Source organism: Panthera leo, chromosome D2, assembly GCF_018350215.1.
Source record: "Panthera leo isolate Ple1 chromosome D2, P.leo_Ple1_pat1.1, whole genome shotgun sequence".
Classification (NCBI taxonomy): Eukaryota; Metazoa; Chordata; class Mammalia; order Carnivora; family Felidae; genus Panthera; species Panthera leo.
Window position 1 is genome coordinate 46,904,706 of NC_056689.1, and position 19,164 is coordinate 46,923,869.

At 41.8% G+C, this 19,164-nt stretch overlaps 1 protein-coding gene across 2 annotated transcripts in view; it reads right to left on the reverse strand.

Annotated features, from left to right (window-relative positions):
• Nucleotides 1-17,660, reverse strand: part of ERCC6 (ERCC excision repair 6, chromatin remodeling factor) — a 77,880-nt gene extending 60,220 nt beyond the window's left edge. For both annotated transcript variants that reach the window (XM_042907829.1, XM_042907830.1), the window contains exons 1-5: nucleotides 17,586-17,660; nucleotides 12,376-12,811; nucleotides 10,414-10,534; nucleotides 7,729-7,840; nucleotides 2,985-3,702 (exon numbers count right to left, since the gene is read on the reverse strand). In XM_042907829.1, coding sequence (XP_042763763.1) covers nucleotides 2,985-3,702; nucleotides 7,729-7,840; nucleotides 10,414-10,534; nucleotides 12,376-12,797 — 1,373 coding nt within the window. In that variant the 5' untranslated portion in view covers nucleotides 12,798-12,811; nucleotides 17,586-17,660. The remainder of the gene's footprint in view (nucleotides 1-2,984; nucleotides 3,703-7,728; nucleotides 7,841-10,413; nucleotides 10,535-12,375; nucleotides 12,812-17,585) is intronic.
• Nucleotides 17,661-19,164: the final 1,504 nt, after the last annotated feature.

The window sequence follows — 19,164 nt, forward strand, 5'->3', positions numbered from 1 at the left end:
AGAGAAAAGAAGGATCCTAACAGTTATTATCCTGTTCCAGAAAAGGTTACGTTGTAGAAAAGTCTTGATAGCAAACTTGCACTTAGCAACAGCTAAACACAAAGTTACCAGGTTGGGACTGAACTAGAGCTAAGGGAAGACCTCAGACAGATGCTCCCTCCAGCTCAGAGAAGAAAGGGGATGAGATGTCTAGGAGTGACCCACTTTCACTTCTAAGTTTAAATGAGCATTACAATGAACAGGGTTATAACCAGTACAAGTTCAAAAAAGGCACCTAGCTTAGGTACACATTTCTAAACTCTAACCATTAAGAAAAACTCATTTTCTGTGTTGCAAACTCTATGGGGCTTTACTCTGATTATCCATCCTCAAACCACTGCTAAGATACAGAAGCCTAAAGTCTTTTTTTTTTCACTCAAGGGAATACCATTACAATTTCAATCTGTCTACAAAGATCAGCAACAAGAAGTAACAAAATATAAAAAGCAACTGGCAGTTCTAAACTGTTCTTAATAACGCTTCTCAGTCCAAAGCATTTTCTTTTAACATCCCCCAATCCAAAGAGTATCAAAGGAGACGCAAAACAAACATTTCAATGTGGTATCTGCAGTTTAACAGCCGTAATAACTGTGGCCATAAAATTTTAAGAGCTATAGTATTTTGGTGGCAATTAGAGTTATTGATATTTCTGAAATTCATCTGAGATTTTACTGTAACTTTAGCAAAAAACTGGCTTTGGTATGGCTTTGGAAATAATTGTTCTACAATCTTAACATTATTAAGAAAAACGCATTGCAATTAATTTAAACTAAACCCATATTTAAAATTCAATCAAAATAAACTGCTTCTCATCATGATACTAATACATTTAAAAATTAATTTAATATTGAATGGGAAGAAAATATTGCTTCATTTACAATCAATACGTTGAGATTAACACTTTTATTAATTCTCTACAGTAGTTAGAAAGAGACTGACACCACTCAGCATTCAAGAGCATCCAGTGATATCCTTCAAATACCTCTACAGATATTAAATGTGCAAAGTAAAGTTAAAGTTGCAATGAGAAGTAACAAATGTAAGCCACTCCTCAAGGATGCTACTTAAGGTCTACCACAGTAAGTGTAACAGCTCTAAGAACTGGATTTAGGTCACAGGTCCTCAAACTGTGTGAAAAAAACTATGCCACCTCTGCTTTTAAAAGGTTAGGCAGGGGCACGTGTGTGGCTCAGTTTGTTAAGCATCCTTCTCTTGGTTTTTGCTCAGGACATGATCTCATGGTTCAGGAGTTCGAGCCCCAAGTCCTGGCTCTGTGCTGATGGCATGAGGCCTGCTTGGGATCCTCCCCTCTCTTTCCCTCTCACCCTCTCTGCCTCTCTCCTCCCACCCCCGCCCTTCCCCCATGCACACTCTCTCAAAATAAATAAAAACAAAGTTTAAAATAAATAAATGGGGCGCCTGGGTCACTCAGTCAGTTGAGCGTCTGACTTTGGCTCAGGTCATGATCTCGCTGTCCACAAGTTCAAGCCCCACGTCAGGCTCTGTGCTGACAGCTCGGAGCCTGGAGGCTGCTACAGATTCTCTGCCCCCCCCCCCCCACTCATGCTGTCTCTCTCTGTCAAAGATAAACATTACAAAAATTTTTTTAATATAAATAAACAAATAGATACATAGACAGACAGATAAAAGGGTTAGGGAGTGTATGAGACAATCTGGATGTGGGTCATCAGTTCTAAGTAACAGAAGAAAAAATATAAGGACAATCTGCATTCATAAAGGCCCGTGGAAAGCTACAAGAAACAATAAACTAGACCTCCCTACATAGAAAAGAAGAAAAAACTGTGGAAGACTGGGAAAAAGCCATCCCAGGAGCAAACACTTAAAAAGTAATCTGCTGGGGCGCCTGGGTGGCTCAGTTGGTTGAGCGTCCAACTTCTGGTCAGGTCATGATCTCACAGCTCAAGCCCCGCATCGGGCTCTGTGCTGACAGCTTGGAGCCTGGATCCTGCTTTAGATTCTGTGTCTTCCTCTCTCTCTGCCCCTCCCTACTCTGGATCTTTCTCTCTCAAAAATAAACATTAAAAAAATTTTAATAAATAAATAAATAAATGAACAAATAAATAAGGGGATCTTTTTATCTTATTTACCTGTTTTATTTATCTTTCAAACAGATCCCCTTTCCCTTGGACCTTGTTCGTGCTTAGTAAGCTTATGTGGGAGACCTGAGGCATGGCAGGGTCATGCTCAGTGGGACACACTGGTATCTGCAGCATACAGACCATTTTCCGGGGCTCAGAAAAAATATATGGCAGCTGACTTCCTGAATGAACACATTCACCTTCCCTTTTATCTTATTTGCATCTTATACTGAGAGAGCCATGGAAAAAAGCCAAAGTCAATCTCCAGCATAAAAATGACCTTGAAAAGGAAGGGTATGCAATGAGCATGAAATACACTTCTGGCAGCATGACGGGTTTATAATTCTGTAGGTGACTACTTTCTCAAGATAAGGAAGGAGGCATTTAAGAAAACAAGCTTATTCTTTCATACACCAAAGCTTAAATTTCAGCTTCTTTTTGGGACAAAGTCCTCCACAATCACTTCCCTGCTTCAAAAGAAAACAAAAACCACCACTATACAAGCCAGTCTTATCCTGACCCCTGCTACAGGTGACCTCTCTGAGTATAAAGGCATACATCTCACACTTCAGTCCTCTGCATGCATCTTGCCCTGGCCCTCCCCCAAGCCTTTCTTCTGAGACTCGTCCCAAATCTGAACGAAGATACAGAAATTAGAAGCATTCCGTATCAGCTCCTCTGGGGACTTGGGGGTTCTGCTGGTTTAGGAGGTTAAGGATGCAGGAAGTCCAACCTTTGGATAAACGGGGGTCTAATACATTAACCTGAATCTAGAATCCTTGTTTAATAAACCTGCTGCCTAAGACAAAGCAAGCAGTACAATCTCTACAATCTCTGCAGACTGACCTTAGCCGCTGCTTATAATAATCTTCATCTCCATCATCTCGGCATCTCACTACTTTCCGACCTCCTCCTCCACAGGTGGCTTCTGCTTCTTCCCCAGAACTTGGAAAAAAGTCATCCCCCATCTCCTGCACCGTGACTTTTTTCTGCCGCTTCCGGTGCTTGAGCACGGGTTTCAGCACGGAGTCAGGGCCTTCTCCGGTCAGCTCAGCCCCCTCTGCCTCCTCCTGCTCCTCCTCCGTGGGGAAGTATTCGGACTCTTCGCTCTCAGAGGTGCCCTCTGCCTTCGGCCTCACGTCAGACTCCAAAGGCTTCTTTCCTTTCGGCAAGCCCACTTTCCCTTGGAAATGAAGAGCCCTTTTCTGCAGCTTCTTGATGTGCTTTCTCAAGCGCTTATCTGCTTTCGAGAGAACTTTGCTTCGCTCACTTGGTTTGTTTGCACTGAGTGTTGCGCTCAGCTCAGAGGTGCCCGAGGCCGCAGTTTTCCTAGCTGCTCTTTTATTACAAGCTTGCTTCTTCCTTTCAAAAGACAATTTTGCTTGATCTGCCAAATACTTTTCAAAGCCTGATGCTTCATCGAGCATTAGTTTTCTAGGCTTTTTCTCCTGTTTCTGAGGGATCTGGGTTCCAAAAGGTGTCATCTGGCCAGTGCGGATGAGCTCTTCCCAAGCAGCCTCCTGGACAGGCATGAGCATGCTGCCGAGACAGGATGGCCCCGGTTCTGAAAGAGGGACGACAATGCACTGGGCACTAGTGTGAACCTTTCCAAGAGTACGACACAAGGACTCACTTATTCAATAAACAGCACCTACAAACAACTCACATTTAAAAAACATACCGTGGATGTACTAAAGCATATTGTATATAAAAGAACAGAATAAAATTTATTATAGCATTCATCATACCACGTTCAATACACTCCTATTCAAAAAGGTGTTGTATGGAAACCAATCTGACAATAAATTTCATATTTTAAAAAAAAAGGTGGTTTCTCAATAACTTTTTCTAAAATAATGCATTATAAATACACTCTCTGTGTATCTAAAGACAGAGCTACTCATATACAACATACACATTTCTCTGTGTTTCCTCATCAATTAAAGAGTAGCCCCCAAGGAAGCAATCTCCCAAGTTTCCATGTCACTTCAAATACCAACATTCACATGGACTTAAATTCAAGAGATAGTAAAACAGAAAACATAAAGAATCAGCATGCACCTACATAGATAAAACATAAACATTCACTCTGCACTGCCCAATATAATAGTCACCATGTGGTTATTTAAGTTGAAAATTCAGTTCCTCAGATGCACTTGCCGTATTTCAAGTGCTCAATGAGTCATATGTGGCTAATGGCTACCATAATGGACAACACAGACAGCATTTCCAGCATTGCAAACAGGTCTACTGGACAGCACTGTGTTAAATGTGCAAAGTTAACTAACAGAAAAGAGAAACTAAAATTGGAAGTTCTGCCTAGCAATATAAAGTCACCCAGATATCATCCCTCTTTCGTTAGTTGAACTTAATCTCTGGCAAAATTATTTCACCCACAGCCAAAATACAAACGTAAGTAAGGCTGAACAGGAAGAATCCATATTCTAAAAATCTGCATTTCTTGTAACCAGTGTTTCACTAAACTTGCAGTAAAGAACAATACATATCAGAAAGGGCACAAATACTAAATGTACAGCTTAGTGAATTTTCAGAAAAAAAACATACCCATACACCGACATCCAGATCAAGAAACAGAAATCACTACTACCCCCAGATGCACCACCCTTCATGGCACCCTCCAGTCTCCACCCCCCCTAAAATAATAACTGACCATACCATTAACGCTATAAACAAGCTGTACCTAGCTTTGAACTTTATGTAAATGGAAATGTTTGTACTCTTACGTCTGGCTTTTTTGCTATAAACATTATGCTTGTGAGAGTCATCCTTATTGTTGAATATCGTTGCAGTTTGTTAATTCTCATGGCTGTTAGTATTATATTATATAAGTATACTATAATTTTTCCATTCCACTGTTAATGGACATTTGGGTGGTTTCCAGGTTTTAGCTACTATGAATTATGTTGCTATGAATATTCCAGCACACCTCCTTCAGAAATACATTTATACATAATTCTTTGGGTATGTTAAGCTCTAGCAGACACTGCCAAATGGTTTTCCAAAGTGGTCCTATTAATTTTAAGTTCTACCAACAGTGTTTGAGAGTTTCAATTCTTACCATTTTAGCTATTCTGGTAGTTGTGTAATGGTACCACTTTGTGGTTGTAATTTGTGTCTCCCTACTAACTAATGAACTAGGGCACCTCTTCATAGGTTTACTGACCTTCTGAATAGCTTCTTTTGAAGACAATGTTCAAGTCTTTAGCCCTTTCCTAAGAGTTCTTTAATACACTCTGGATTTGTGTGCTTCAATTATACATGTATTGCAAATATCTTCTCCCACTCTGCAGCTTGTCTTTTCCCTCTCTTAATGCTATCTTTTGATGCACAGTTTAGTTGTGATATAGGTCACTTATCAAATCTTTTTCTTTACAAAAAGCATTTTTGTGTCTCGTTAAGTCTTTGCCCCAAAATCATGAAAATACTTTCCTACGCTATACTCTAAAAGCTTTGTGTTACCACTCACATTTATATTTTTATAATCCTTTCAGAATTTATCTTTCTACATAGAGTAGCAGGCCAAGACTCATTTTACCTTCATGTGAACCACTTACCGAAAAGACGACACTTCCCCATAGCACTGTACTGCCACATGCATCATAAACCACACATGGGTGGGTTTGTCTGCTGGACCCTATATTCTGTCCCACTGATCTATTTGTCTTTCCTTGTGCAAATACCCACTGTCTTACTTACTGCACCTTAATCACGGGCCTTGATATTCTGTTCCCCTTCAAGACACACTCTTCTCGGGATGCCTGTGTGGCTTAGTTGGTTGAGCATCTGACTCCTGATTTCAGCTCAGGTCATGATCTCTCAGTTCGTAAGATAGAGCCCCCACATTGGGCTCTGTGCTGACGGTGCAGAGCCTACATGGGATTCTTTCTTCCCTCTCTCTCTGTCCCTCCCAGGTTCATGCGCTCTCTCCAAATAAATAAATAACCTTTAAAAAAAGAACGGGGGGAAGGCTGCCTGGGTGGCTCAGTTGGTTGAGTGTCCGACTTCAGCTCAGGTCATGATCTCGTGGTTCAGTTCATGAGTTCGAGCCCCACATCAAGCTCTGTGCTGACAGCTCAGAGCCTGGAGCCTGTTTCAGATTCTGTGTCTCCCTCTCTCTCTCTGCCCCTTCCCTGCTCATGCTCTGTCTCTCAAAAATAAACATCAAAAAAAATTTTTTTTTAAATCGACTTTTCTTGGCCCAATACATTTTTATATCAATTTTAGAATTAACTTGTTAATGCCCCCACCCTCACCCTATACTTCCCACCCCACACCCTCTCTCTAAAACAAAAACAAAACAAACAAAAAAAACCACTATGGAAATGGTCAGAGGGCCAAAAGGAAAACCAGTAGAGACTGGGATCCTGGAAGGCACAGAAGTATCAGCTGCTACAGACAGGCCAGGTGGAACAAGAATGAAAAGGGGCTTTTGGAATTGGGGAAGTCTATTAATCCTGGATAGTTTTACCAAAGAAGCAAGAGAAGGTACAATGCAGTGGCAGGTTTTAGGCAGCCGGACAGGAACAACGAGAACATGGAACCTCAGCAGGAGAAAGCCTTGGTTACAAGCCCAACGAATTCAGAGACTGAAGTTTTAAAAGTCCATGTCTCTAATTTTTTTTTTCAATGTTTATTTATTTGTTGAGAGAGAGAGAGCGCGTGCACACTAGCACAAGAGGGGCAGAGAGGGAAAGAGAGAATCCCAAGCAGGCTCCACACTGTCAACTCAGAGCCCAACACAGGGCTTGATCTCATGAACCATGAGATCATGACTTAGGCTGAAACCAAGAGTCGGGACGCTTAACCAACTGAGCCACCCAGGTGTCCCAGTCTCGTATTTTTTTCTACTGCCCTAACTCTTCATAAAAATTCCCCTGTCTTATTGAATAAGTTTCTGGAGCTGGTAGAAGATATTTGCTTGGAAAGCTTAAATGCTAAGAAGCTTTAATCTATATTTCAAGTATTAAATGACTGAGCCACTACCAACAATTTCTAAACACACACCCACACATACACACAGACCACAAAGATATTTCATTTCAGAGCTTACGCATTTTCCCAAAAGGTTTTCCAAAAGACATTCATCCTACGCAGTAATTAAAACAAAATTACAGCCATAGTATAACCTGAATGAAGATGCCTTTTCATTAACGAGAAGTGATGCTTGGAAAGCCTGCCAAACATGTCCCAAAAAGATATGTAAAAGCAATTCTATGAATGTTGACTGATGATGTTGGGCTTAAAAATGTAATTTGATCAAGATGTTAGCTGTCTCTACAAAATTACACAAGAAGGCTAAGCTCCCTAATTTATTAAACATAATAAATTATGTGCACCAGCAGCCTCTAGTAGATGCAGTTAAACATCTACTTTCATTCTTTAAAAACCCCACATGACTTAAAACAGATTTGGTTCTGCAGAAGTAGAGAATAAAATTTTCCTAATTCTGTTTCAACACTAAGGCAAAGAAACACATTTTTGGGGAACCCTGGCCATGACTGAGGAGATACCCTCCACCAACTTCAGGCATCAGGCACCAATTCAAGAACAAGGAGACACTGTTCCTCACCTGTATCCTCTTCCTCCAGACCAGCATGATCTATTTCAACTTGTACCTCTGCTCCTCCAAGGATGGCCTGGAGACGTTTTTGTTTTGCCGTGATCTTCTTTAACTGTTGTTCCTTAAATGGTAAATATTGAATACAGAAAACAGAAATGATTTATTGCTAAATACCAAAGATAAATGTAAAAACCTTAATCAAGAGCAAAATAAAACAGAAATTCCGTATGTTACTATTATTAGATAGAACCTCATTTGAGCTACTGCCACTTTTCTAGCAGGAAGCAGGCCTCTAAGCATTTCCATCAGGCAGGCATCCCTGTCTGTACTCCCTCTCTTGGCTGGGCAGCACAGCTGTCTATGTTCACATGCACTGGCTCTCCACTGACTTGGGAGGTGGAGCTGCTCTACTCGGTTTTCCCCCATTACACACAGGGCAAATTATTAAACTTTTGTTTCTGACCTTACCAACTAACGGGCTATGAGGTCAATAATATTCTCTGGAATAAGAAACATAAACACAAACGTTCAAACACTTGAAACAGTCAGCCCCCTTTGATAATCTACCATATTTATGATTGTCCTTTATAGTATTCTACCCAATCACAAGATTTTAAAAGGAATATAGGGACGCCTGGGTGGCTCAGTCAGTTGAGCCTCTGACTTTTGATTTTGGCCTGAGTCATGATCTTGCAGTTCATGGGATCAAGCCCCATGTCAGTCTCTGCACAGTCAGCTCAGAGACTGCTTGGGATTCTCTCTCTCTGCCCCTCCCCCACTCATGCACGTACTCTCTCTCTCAAAATAAACATTTAAAAAAAAAAAGGAATATACATTTTGATATACCCTTTTACCCTCCCACCCATGACCCCTCTTTGTCTTTTCTCCCTCTACACCACCAGAACTCAGCTATGCAGCCATTCTTAGGGCCTCTCCAATTAATTAGGCCTAAGGTACCTGGTTCCTCTCAAGGTCAATGTTTAAACACCAAATATGAGTATAGGACAAGGAGAAATAATGAATATAAATGCCACATTATACTAAACTGCATTTCATTTTCTTTTAGTCTTTCCCTCATTTAATCTCATTTAAACAGATTTTAGGTTAAATCTCATTTAAAAATGAGAACATCTCATTTCTCAGGGTACCTGGCTTGCCCAGTCAGTTGAGTGTCCAACTCTTGATTTTGGCTCAGGTCATGATCCCAGGGTCATGGGACAGAGCCTCGCGTTGGGCTCCATGTGAGCGTGGAGCCTAAGATTCTCCCTCTCCCTCTCTCTCTCCCTCTGCCCATCTCCCCAGCTCTCTCTCTCTACACACACACACACACACACACACACACACACACAAAAGATAGCCATTCTCAAAAAACAAAACAAAACAAACAGCCTTTCTCTGAATAGTCTAACCATCAAAGGACTACTTTAGAAAGATGGGAATATACAATTGAGTTACACTAGTACCTAAAATGGCCCAACATTTGGTCCTCCTGCTCCTTGACACCTCAGCTCACCAGAAGCCCAAGATTAGAGGTCTCTGCACATTAATTTGCATATTCCAACAAGAGGCCAGATGTCCCCAAAGCAGAGACCCTGGCTACCTGAAACCACTGTGAGCTCTGACCTTTGGGCTGCTATTCTGGTGAGAGAAGATGGGGTGGTGAAGATAACGGACTGGTGAGCAGAAAGCAGGAGGAACCGAGTCTACATGTGTCCACTAGTGGAGCTTAAATAAGATATGTAAGAACTTTACTCACTGCAGTGGGTCAACTGCAAGCACAAAAATATCTGCTAGTCATTTTGGATGACATTTTGGATCAAATGATCAAAACTAGTCATTCCTATCTACTCCAATATATTTTCATAAAACACAAGTAAATACTAAAAGCTGTTTCAAACCTCATAAAAACAATGTCATAATCTCAGATCTTCCCTAGCCTGAAGTTGTACAACCCTCAATGCAGACCCATCAGTGTGGCTGGGTGATGACTGCAATACCTAATGCTGGCCTCTCAGAACAGTAAGCATGAGTGTGAGGGGGGTATGGCTATACCAACAGGAAACACAGCATACACAATCAGGACAAGCAGGAGCTAAGCAGAAGAAAAAAAGGAAATTCACACCACACAAGGAGACTGGATGAGAGGCCAGCATGCCAAGCAGGAGCCTAAGCTGGGTAAAAGAAAGTGGCAAAGCAAGGAAGACCATAATCCTAAACATGAATAAGGCAGCATGCAACGCCAAGAAGGGAACACTTTCTCAAACGTGTGTGAATGTGTGTGTATGTTTAAAAATATTTTTTTAATGTTTATTTATTTATTTTGAGAGAGAAAAAAAAAGAGAGATCATGCAGGAGGGGCAGAGAGAGAATCCCAAGCAAGCTCCAAGCTCTCAGTGCAGAGCCCAACACGGGGCTCAATCCCGCAAGCCATGAGATCATGACCTGAGCCCAAATCAAGAGTTGGACACTTAACCAGCTTAAGCCACCCAGGTGCCCCTAAAAAATACTCTTTAACAGGAGATATTAAAGGGAAACAGCTGAAAAATTAAACATACAAAAGGAATTCAAAATTTTTTATTATAGACACATGCTTCACATATTTTAACTACTTTTCAAATACTTCCTAAATATTAACTGAACAGAAATGATTACTTTTTCAAAAATGCAATACTTAAATGTGTTATTTGGATTCACCTTATTATACTTCTGTCGTTTTACAGAATCTAGTTTCCTGTTGACGTCTCTGTTGGTGGCAGCTTGAGGGCTAAGTTGTTCAATAATTTTATTGATTTGCCTTAGGGATGTCCTACATGACCTGAAAAATAAGATACAGTGTCTATTTTCCACTCTGGTAACATTTTTTTTTAATAGTGTAAGATGACAGAAATGCTAAAACAATGTCCTTTTACTTATTAACTAAAAGATAAAAGAAACTAAACCAGATTCCATATTCTTTTTGGCCACATATTGAATTTGAAGGGCTGTTAGAAGGTAAGATAACTGCTAAGCGTTTTCTTTGATCTGGCTGATTTAAACCAGCACATTCCCATCTGTAAGCTGTTTCATTCATTCTACAAGCATTTTAAGGGTCTACTCTATTCAAGAGACTGTGCTAAAACAGTGTGCAGTAAGTTACCTTTTAGACGAAAAAATGCGTATACATGGTTTTTTTTTTTTTTTTTAAGATTTTATTTTTTTTAGAACACTTTTAGGTTCACAGCAAAACTGAAAGGAAGGTACAGAGACTCCCATATACTTCTTGCCCCAAACACGCACACCCTCTCCCATTATCAACAAGCCATACATGGGTTTTTAAAGTCCCATTATGGAAGTCACCCAAAGTTTGGGAAAGAACTAGAAATGCTTATACATTTTCTTATACAAGTCAGATATCTGTGACAATTATTTTTCTTTCACAATATTGGAAGACTTACTTGCTGTAGCATTACATTTTACAGTGTGAAGGGGGAAAAAAAATCAACCTATGTTACGCTGCTCCTAAAACACACACCATAGAATGGTAAACTCCCAATTTTCAAAACACAAATTCAATCCTGACACTTAGGTAATTTGCTGTTTGTAACCTTTGTGGATTTCAGGATAAAAGATGTTATCAATGCAAGTTACTGGCAGTCTAACCACGTGTCACCATCGCTCTGTTAACCTGTGTTGTAATTCTGCAGCACTCCGCCGTCACCCATGCAAGCAGCAGGTCAAATGTAAAGGTGTGTTCATTATAAGGAGTCGAGCTCCTCACACCTAGAGGTCAGAGTACAAGTAATCCAGAATGCCTGCTACTCAAGAGGCCAAAAGAACACACCAAGAAGCTGCTGGCAGAAAACATGTCCTTTAAGTTCCCACAGCATCTGTACCTCAGCCTCCCCCACGGAGGGCAGCCAACAGTCCCACCTCTCCCCTCCCCAGCCACCCACATCCAAAACTGCACCATCCCTCCACCCATTCCTCTCCTCCTTCCTGCTTGCCTGACACAGCCTAGAAAACTGGTCATGACAGGGCAAACTGGCAATGGGGAGGAAGTTCAATCTTCCACCTGCCCCACCTTTTAGCCCAGGTCCAGGGCCTGTTTCTCCTCTAAAACACAAATGAAGTCTCCACAGGACATCATCTTTCCTACAGAGTCACAAGTAGGACAGAAGAAAGGAAAAACAAGGAGTTGTTTCTCATTATTTCTAGAAATACAAATCTGAAAAATCACCAAAAGACTGTCACTCGGTTTAGACACAGGAAACTGGAAAGAAACTATAGGACAAGAGAAAAATGCGAGGGGGAGGTGGGTGTGTTCCTGGTATCTTGAGTAGGACACATCACACCTTTAGGTACACTTCTCCTGAGAACCATTTTGTGCACATGCTTGTGAGTTTTGGGGCACTCGGAACAGTACTTCTCTCTAAGACGTTATGCATACACAGGCTATTGTTGGCTGGACTGGGACCCTAACTACCATGTTCAGTGCTGCTCCTGAGGGAAAGGGCTAGGGTTCACACACAAGGCCAAAGACTGCCCTAATTGACCTCATCTTTCAAATTAGAGGTTCTATCAATTTCCTAAATTTCTGGAATACTACAGCTATCATCTGAATTTCTCTGTCACATGTAAACACAAATTCTGCAATCAGAGAAGACGGTCCACACTCACGTGAGGTCATCCAGGACTGAGCGATACTCTTTCTCTGCATCAGCAAGTTGGGCCGCACGGCTGGCCTCATGAATGGCGCTGTCCACCTGCCGAAGCACACCCTGTTCCAGCACGTCCTGGTCATACACATCCACACCCAACCCCTGCAGTTCAAGAGCCTGCGCACTCAGCTCCACCGTCTGTATCTGATGTCTGTCGATGTGCAGCAGGGCTGGCCCTCTCCTCAGAACTTCTGATGAACAGCCCTCGGCAGAAGTGGATGGTCCGCTGGCAGAGGAACAAGAGGGGAGGCTTTCCTCCACCTCTGCATTGCCGTCATTTTCTCGTTTGATTGTCATTTCTTGTTTATCACTGACACACTGACTTTGTAAACAGTCTTGCTCCTGAGCTTGGCTTGAGTGGGGGATTCTTGCATTTTGCATCCTCTACAGACTATCTAAAAGGAAAAAAAAAAAAAAAAGGTATGTAATAAGCTTTTTGGTTATAAAGAGTTGATATTTATATAGTTTCTTAAAAATCTTATAATTAAAGGGGGCGCCTGGGTGGCTCAGTTGGTTGAGTGTCCGACTTCGGCTCAGCTCATGATCTCACGGTTTGTGGGTTCGAGTCCCATGTCGCGATCTGTGCTAACAGCTCAGAGCCTGAAGCCTGCTTCGGATTCTGTGTCTCCCTCTATCTGCCCCTCCCCTGCTCACACTCTGTCTCTCTCTCAAAAATAAACATTTAAAAGGAAAATTTAAAAAAAAAATTATAATTAAAGAAGCCTGATTTCTCAAAAGAGCAAATAATAATCCTCCAATTAGATAAATTCAAGCTTCCAAATACTACTTTTCTTAAAAGGGTACAAGCTATACATATTCTTGAGATTTGATAATAAATAAGAAAAAATTAACCAAAAAAGAAGAAGAAGAAGACAACAATGACGACAACGGCGACAAACCAGTAGGAAAAAATGCAGTAGCAGCAACAAAAAACATTTGGAGAACCAGCCAATAAAGCTGGCAACCAAAATCTTGACTGACGCCCTGCGTGTCTTCTCCAAATCAACTGAAATCATTGACTGCTGCTTTCCAAGTTAGCATTTTCACTGCATTATGGCACAAAAGATTCCCAATACAGTGGCATGATTAACTGTGATATGCAAATTTAGTGAAGTAAGGAACAAGCTTCTCTATGACTCTGACATTAGAAATTTTTAGGCTAAACATTTACTCTAATAAACACAAACTACAAACAAGACATAAGAGCACCACTCAAATCTGAATCTGAGAAAGATTAAATACTCTCAAAAATAACCCCATTTCAATGTGCAATACAATTTGCTGTAAATCAGGCTGGCGAAAACAGTTTGGGCCTGATAATAATCCAGTACAGACAAGGAAGATCCACCCTCACACAATGCTGGTAGGGATATACTAAAGCTCTTCTGGAAACCAATTTAATGGTATCTATCAAGATTTAAAATGCACATGACCAGGTATTTATTCCAGAGAAGTACTCACATGTATATAAGGATGTGTATTGTAGCATGTCAATAATTTAATACAAGCATTAAGTATTTTCAGTGACAAGGATATAAAAGTCTCGTAAAGTGAAAAAAAATTCCCCTAGTATGAACACATTTATGTTGGTTAAAAAAATGTATATCTGTATGTGTGTGTATGGAATGCATCCAAAGTGATCTGGAGATACATATTAAACTATTGGGGAAGGGGAAGCAGAAGGAATAGGGAGGAATAAAAGAAGCTTTTATATTTTACTCCACATACTCAGGAACTCCTTGAATGAAAATGTATTCACCATATTGACTGCATAACTATCTAATAACTACATCAAAAAACAATCCAATAACCAACAGCCTTGCTTTTAACTGTGAATAAAGGAAGGTATCTTTCACCACTGAAACTTTATTCATATGAAATGACCAGATCTCCCAGTAAGCCCCACTGATTTCTCATTAAATAAAACCATTCCAGTGGCCAAACACTAGGATACAAAGATGCCAGGAACTTAGCACCATCCCCTCCAGAGTAGCTCACTTTCTAGGGGAGGAGAAACATGTCAACAACATGGGCAGGTCTGCAGAAGAGCCACCAACAAGAGGCCACCTGGATACAGAGGAAGGGACAATCCATTGGGTCTGGAACTAAAAAAAAAAAAAAAAAACAAAAACAAACAAAAAACCAAACATATACAAGCTAAAATTTGAACACCTGGCCCAAAGTTTGATACACAGAACATACTCCATATGTGCTGAATGGAAGTAAGGTTCAGAGAAGAGTCTAAAATAACAGGTCCAATGTGACAACTGAGTCACTGGTGAATTCAGTCATAAAAATAAGAATCTCAGAAAGAAAGCAGGTGAGAAGCAGGAGGAAGGGCTGGTAGAGAGCTTATAAGCCACAAGTAACATGTCCAGCACGGTCAGAAATGCAAATCTTGGCTCAAGAGAAAGGTCTGAAGGAGATGTGGATGTATCAGCGGAGCAAACAGCCCAAAGAATCCTAAGACTATGACAGGTACCAGAAATCCTTTCAGAGGGTAAGGCGCTAACACTGCAAAGGTTAAAAGTGAACAGCAGAGTAACAAGTTCTTCCTTTTTTATGCCTTCTGATTATTTTCAGAAGAAAGGATCAACTTGGTGCTCTATCATTAGCTAGCCTGCATTTTCAACACAGAGGGCAGGATCCTGGCTCAGGGCCTTCATACTGGCTGGAATTAATAATTCCGTTGTCACTGTTCTTATTTGTACATATACAAACATTCCTTTTTTAGTTTAAAAAAAAGACATTAATTCAATCACAAATCTTAATAATACTGTAGTACAAAAACAAAATTAAAATTATGATGTTTGGAAAAAACTTCTAATAATAGAAAAGAAGGGATGGTTAAAAATGGGAAACGATATGGCAAGTTCATGTAAGGCAGCCAGAAGGGATTTGGAAATTAGGTCACTAATTATCTTAGTAAAATAAGTTTCAGTGGAGCAATGGGGACGAAAACCAGACTGCAGTGAGTTAGGTGAGTAGTCAAGAAATGGAGGCCACAAGTGGGTAATCTACCCCCCCTAAGGAACCTGGCTGTGGAAGGGAGACAGCTGGAATGACAAAGTAATAATGGGTTGGGGGAGGGAAATTAAGTCAAGAAAAACTATAGAATGCAATAGGGGCAAGGCGCTGTATAGGGAGATAACCTACAGTGAAGGTTGTACAGGAGACAGTAGCAGGGAAAGACCAAGTATAGATGTAAACAGAAGAAACATCTTTCTCCAACTCTGGCAGAAGAATGATCTTAATGTATCTAAATCCGTAAGTGCAGAAGAGGAAAGCTGAGGTGGACCACAGAGAAAATATCCTGCAAGGCAGGAAGTTTGGGCATCTCCTGAGCCAAAGGACAAAGTTGGGATGCCCGCTGGAGAAGAATAAAAATCTGGAATAAATGTCCTATAGAAGAGAAAAGCTGATGGGGAACAAACACTGGTGATGGGTGTGGAGGGCCCCCAAAACAATCCCCAAGGCTGTACAATTTCCTCCTTCAGTAATTAACGTAACAGTCCCAGGGGAAATGTCACTGTTGGGGGTTTTCTGAGCAGAAGTAGCAGAGGACAAAAGGGCATGGATGCAGATGCTGAGGAGGAGACTAATTCAAGTAACTGAACTTGGGGTCCAAGCTGGGGGTGGGGGGGGGAGGCCAGAAGGGACTGGAATAGGAAGACAGGGAAGGAGAGAGGGAGACATCAAGAAGCCACTTGAAGAATGACTGTGGACCAAAGGGCAAGCTGGGAATGAGAGCTGAACCCAGGAGGTTCTCATCAGAAGATAAAGGGTTTCAGAAGTGAAATAAATCATCCATTCAACAATTTCAATTATGCCAGGCAACATACTAGGTTAACTAGTTTCTGTCCCCATACACTTTAGAGTCTCTTGGGGAAAACATACATTTTAAGAATTATACACACGTATACATATTTGCACATACAAAATCTATGCTCATATATAAATTATATACACAAATGTAGTTATAGTAACTGTTATAAACAAACAGGATTTTTCAGGACAAAATAACAGAGGAACCTAACTGACAGGGCAGAGGTAGGTGAGAAGGCAGGCTGATAAAGTGATACTCGGGCCAGTATCTGAAGGATGAACAGGATTAATCAGGCCAAAAGTGGAGTGAACATCTTGCAAAGAAATGTGTAATTTCTAAGGCTGATGAGCTGGGGCATTTGGGAAAATGAAAGAAAGGTGGAACACAGTGAAACTTTTTTACTTTATCCTACATGAGTAACTGAGTTAAAGTTGCTGATAAGGACTCCATTCATTGTGTAAATCTTACAGAATATCTTCTAACACTCTGCAACCCTTAATCATCTTGGAATAACGGTATCTTCATTATCCTCCCCTTTGAGCACTGGGGCTTCTGTGGGAAGAGCTGAATTGTGGTATGCATATTTTATTGTAACCATGCCTAGCTGGGGATGGAGTGGGGCGTAAGCGAAGATGGAGGAGTTGGCTGGGTCACAAAGGACCTGGGAAAACATTAACTTGGATTTTATTCCAAGAGCAATGGAATGATTTTTAAGGGTTTTAAACAGGGTGATGATGGTTATGACCTATTTCACGTTTGTAAGAGACCACCTGGGCTACTGTATGGATAATGGATTAGAACAAACAGTACAAGGAGATGATGGGAGACACACAGGTGAAAAGTGACGGCAGCTTGGAAAAGGATGACAGCTATGACGATGGATGCTACGTGGGAAACCAATGTAACAGTATTTATATGTGGACAGCTCAATCCTCCTCCACATACTCCCACTTGACTATGTCAATGCCCAAAGCGCCTGACTTGAATTTACCCCGATCCTCTCTTTCAAGTAACAAACTCCAAACAGGGCCGCGCTGACCCTACGCGCCGGAGCCCACACAAAGCTCAGAAGTGATGTTCCGTGGCTGGCCGGCTAGCCTGCGGCCCCAAGGTTGCTACCTCCCGCCGCCCCAGGTGGGCGCGCGCTACTTCGTCAGTTCCGGCCGCAGGTGCGCCGGCACGGAAGGCGCGCGTCAGGCCCGAGGGCCAGCTCCCGGCCGCCCCCGCGGATGGGATCCTTCAAGGCGGCCAGATGGCCGAGGCGAGGCCGTGGGTGCCTGGGAGTCCGAGCGGGGCCCAAACATCCCCTGCCCGACATTTAGCCCGGCCATCCGAACACTCACCCCAGGGCCGCGCGGCCACCCGTACGGAAACGTAAACGCCACCACCGCTACCAGCCGTGGAAACTAGACTGGGGCCAACTGCGGCGCATGCGTCTTCAGCCCGCCGTAAGCACCGCCCCCAAGCGTGACCCGACGAGCGTGCGTGGGTGGGGCCTACTGTGCATGCGCCAGGCTCCCTGGAGTAGCGGGCGAGGTCACGTGATTTGAGGGTGCGGTGTAGCCTTCACTTTTTACTTAGAGTTGTTCTTGAGTGTCGTCTGGGCAAATAGTCGGCTGTGTGTTTTGGGCCCGGGCTTCACTCGTGGTCAAAAAAATACCGCTCTAGGAAGGCGATTATAAGAAATACAAGACATGTTTACATAGAGAGAAAGAGAAAGGTGCACGTGTGCCACAAGAATGTAAATGCTTGCAATTAACCGTGAAGTCCAAAGAAAGTAAGCTTGGGAAGGGAGCTGGTTTGAGTGTAACTTTTCAATAGCCACGCGCGGTAGACGTTGTGATCCCTGTTAGTCATCTGGCACGGCTGTTAGCACGCCAAAAATAGGGAGAGGGCTTGTATATCTCTGTTGCCCCTCCACCTCCCACACACATACTTGGGTTGGGATGGTGTACAGTAGGCTTACAAGAATGTCTTCATTGCATTAATGAGTCAATCGTTTAATAATCTGTCCTGATATCAAAGCGGTAAAAAGAATTTTGAGCCAAAATGAGAAGTTTTGTTTGGAGCGTTTGAAGAAACAAAATGTCCACACCTAGGTTCAGAAGGAAGGAAGGAAACCGATCTTTACCTAAGGAATAGCCCAGGATGTAGCCCGGCCGCAGTGGTAACGATACCAAACAAGGCAGCATCTCAGCCCAGGGATCCCAGTGCTGGGAGAGGGTACCAAAGCCAGAAAGTCCTCTGGGAGTAAGAATCTTTGTGTGGTTTTTTTTGTGTGTTTTGTTTTGTTTTGTTGTTTTGTTTTAGGGAAGGATCTTTGGTTCCTGGGTAGGGAAGTGCCTTCTTCGTTTTGAAGCCTGAAGTCGGGCTATAGAAAAAGGGGGCTAGGAAGCTACTTGGTAATGGTCAGTAATACCCCAATATCTGTCCCGTTAGCAAGGTTAATTTACATATACTTCAAGTCGTCCCACATGAAAATGTACCTGTTTTTTTAAAAAAAAAAAAAAGGAATAAAGAATTCTAGTGATCTCCTGAATACAATAATTGAGAATAGAAAGGCATTCGTAAGATATTAGTTTTAATGCTTGAGTATGAAAGTTGTTTCTCCCAGATGTATAGTGGTTCCCAACCATTTTGAGAATGAGATCCTCTTTTCAATGGGCATTATTTTGCTGAGCCCATACGTATCAATCAGAATTTGGACAGGAAGCAGATGGTACACTCAAACTGGATAGTTGAGAATTAATAACTTTTACAAAGGTGTGGACAGGGTTAGGAAAACAACTCAAGATTGCACAAAACCCTGGGGCCAGCAAGACCTCAGAAGCTATTCCTATATGTTATGAGCTGGACTGCATCCATCCAAATTCCACAGAAATCCTAACCCCAGTAGCTCAAATGTGACTGTATTTGGAGAAA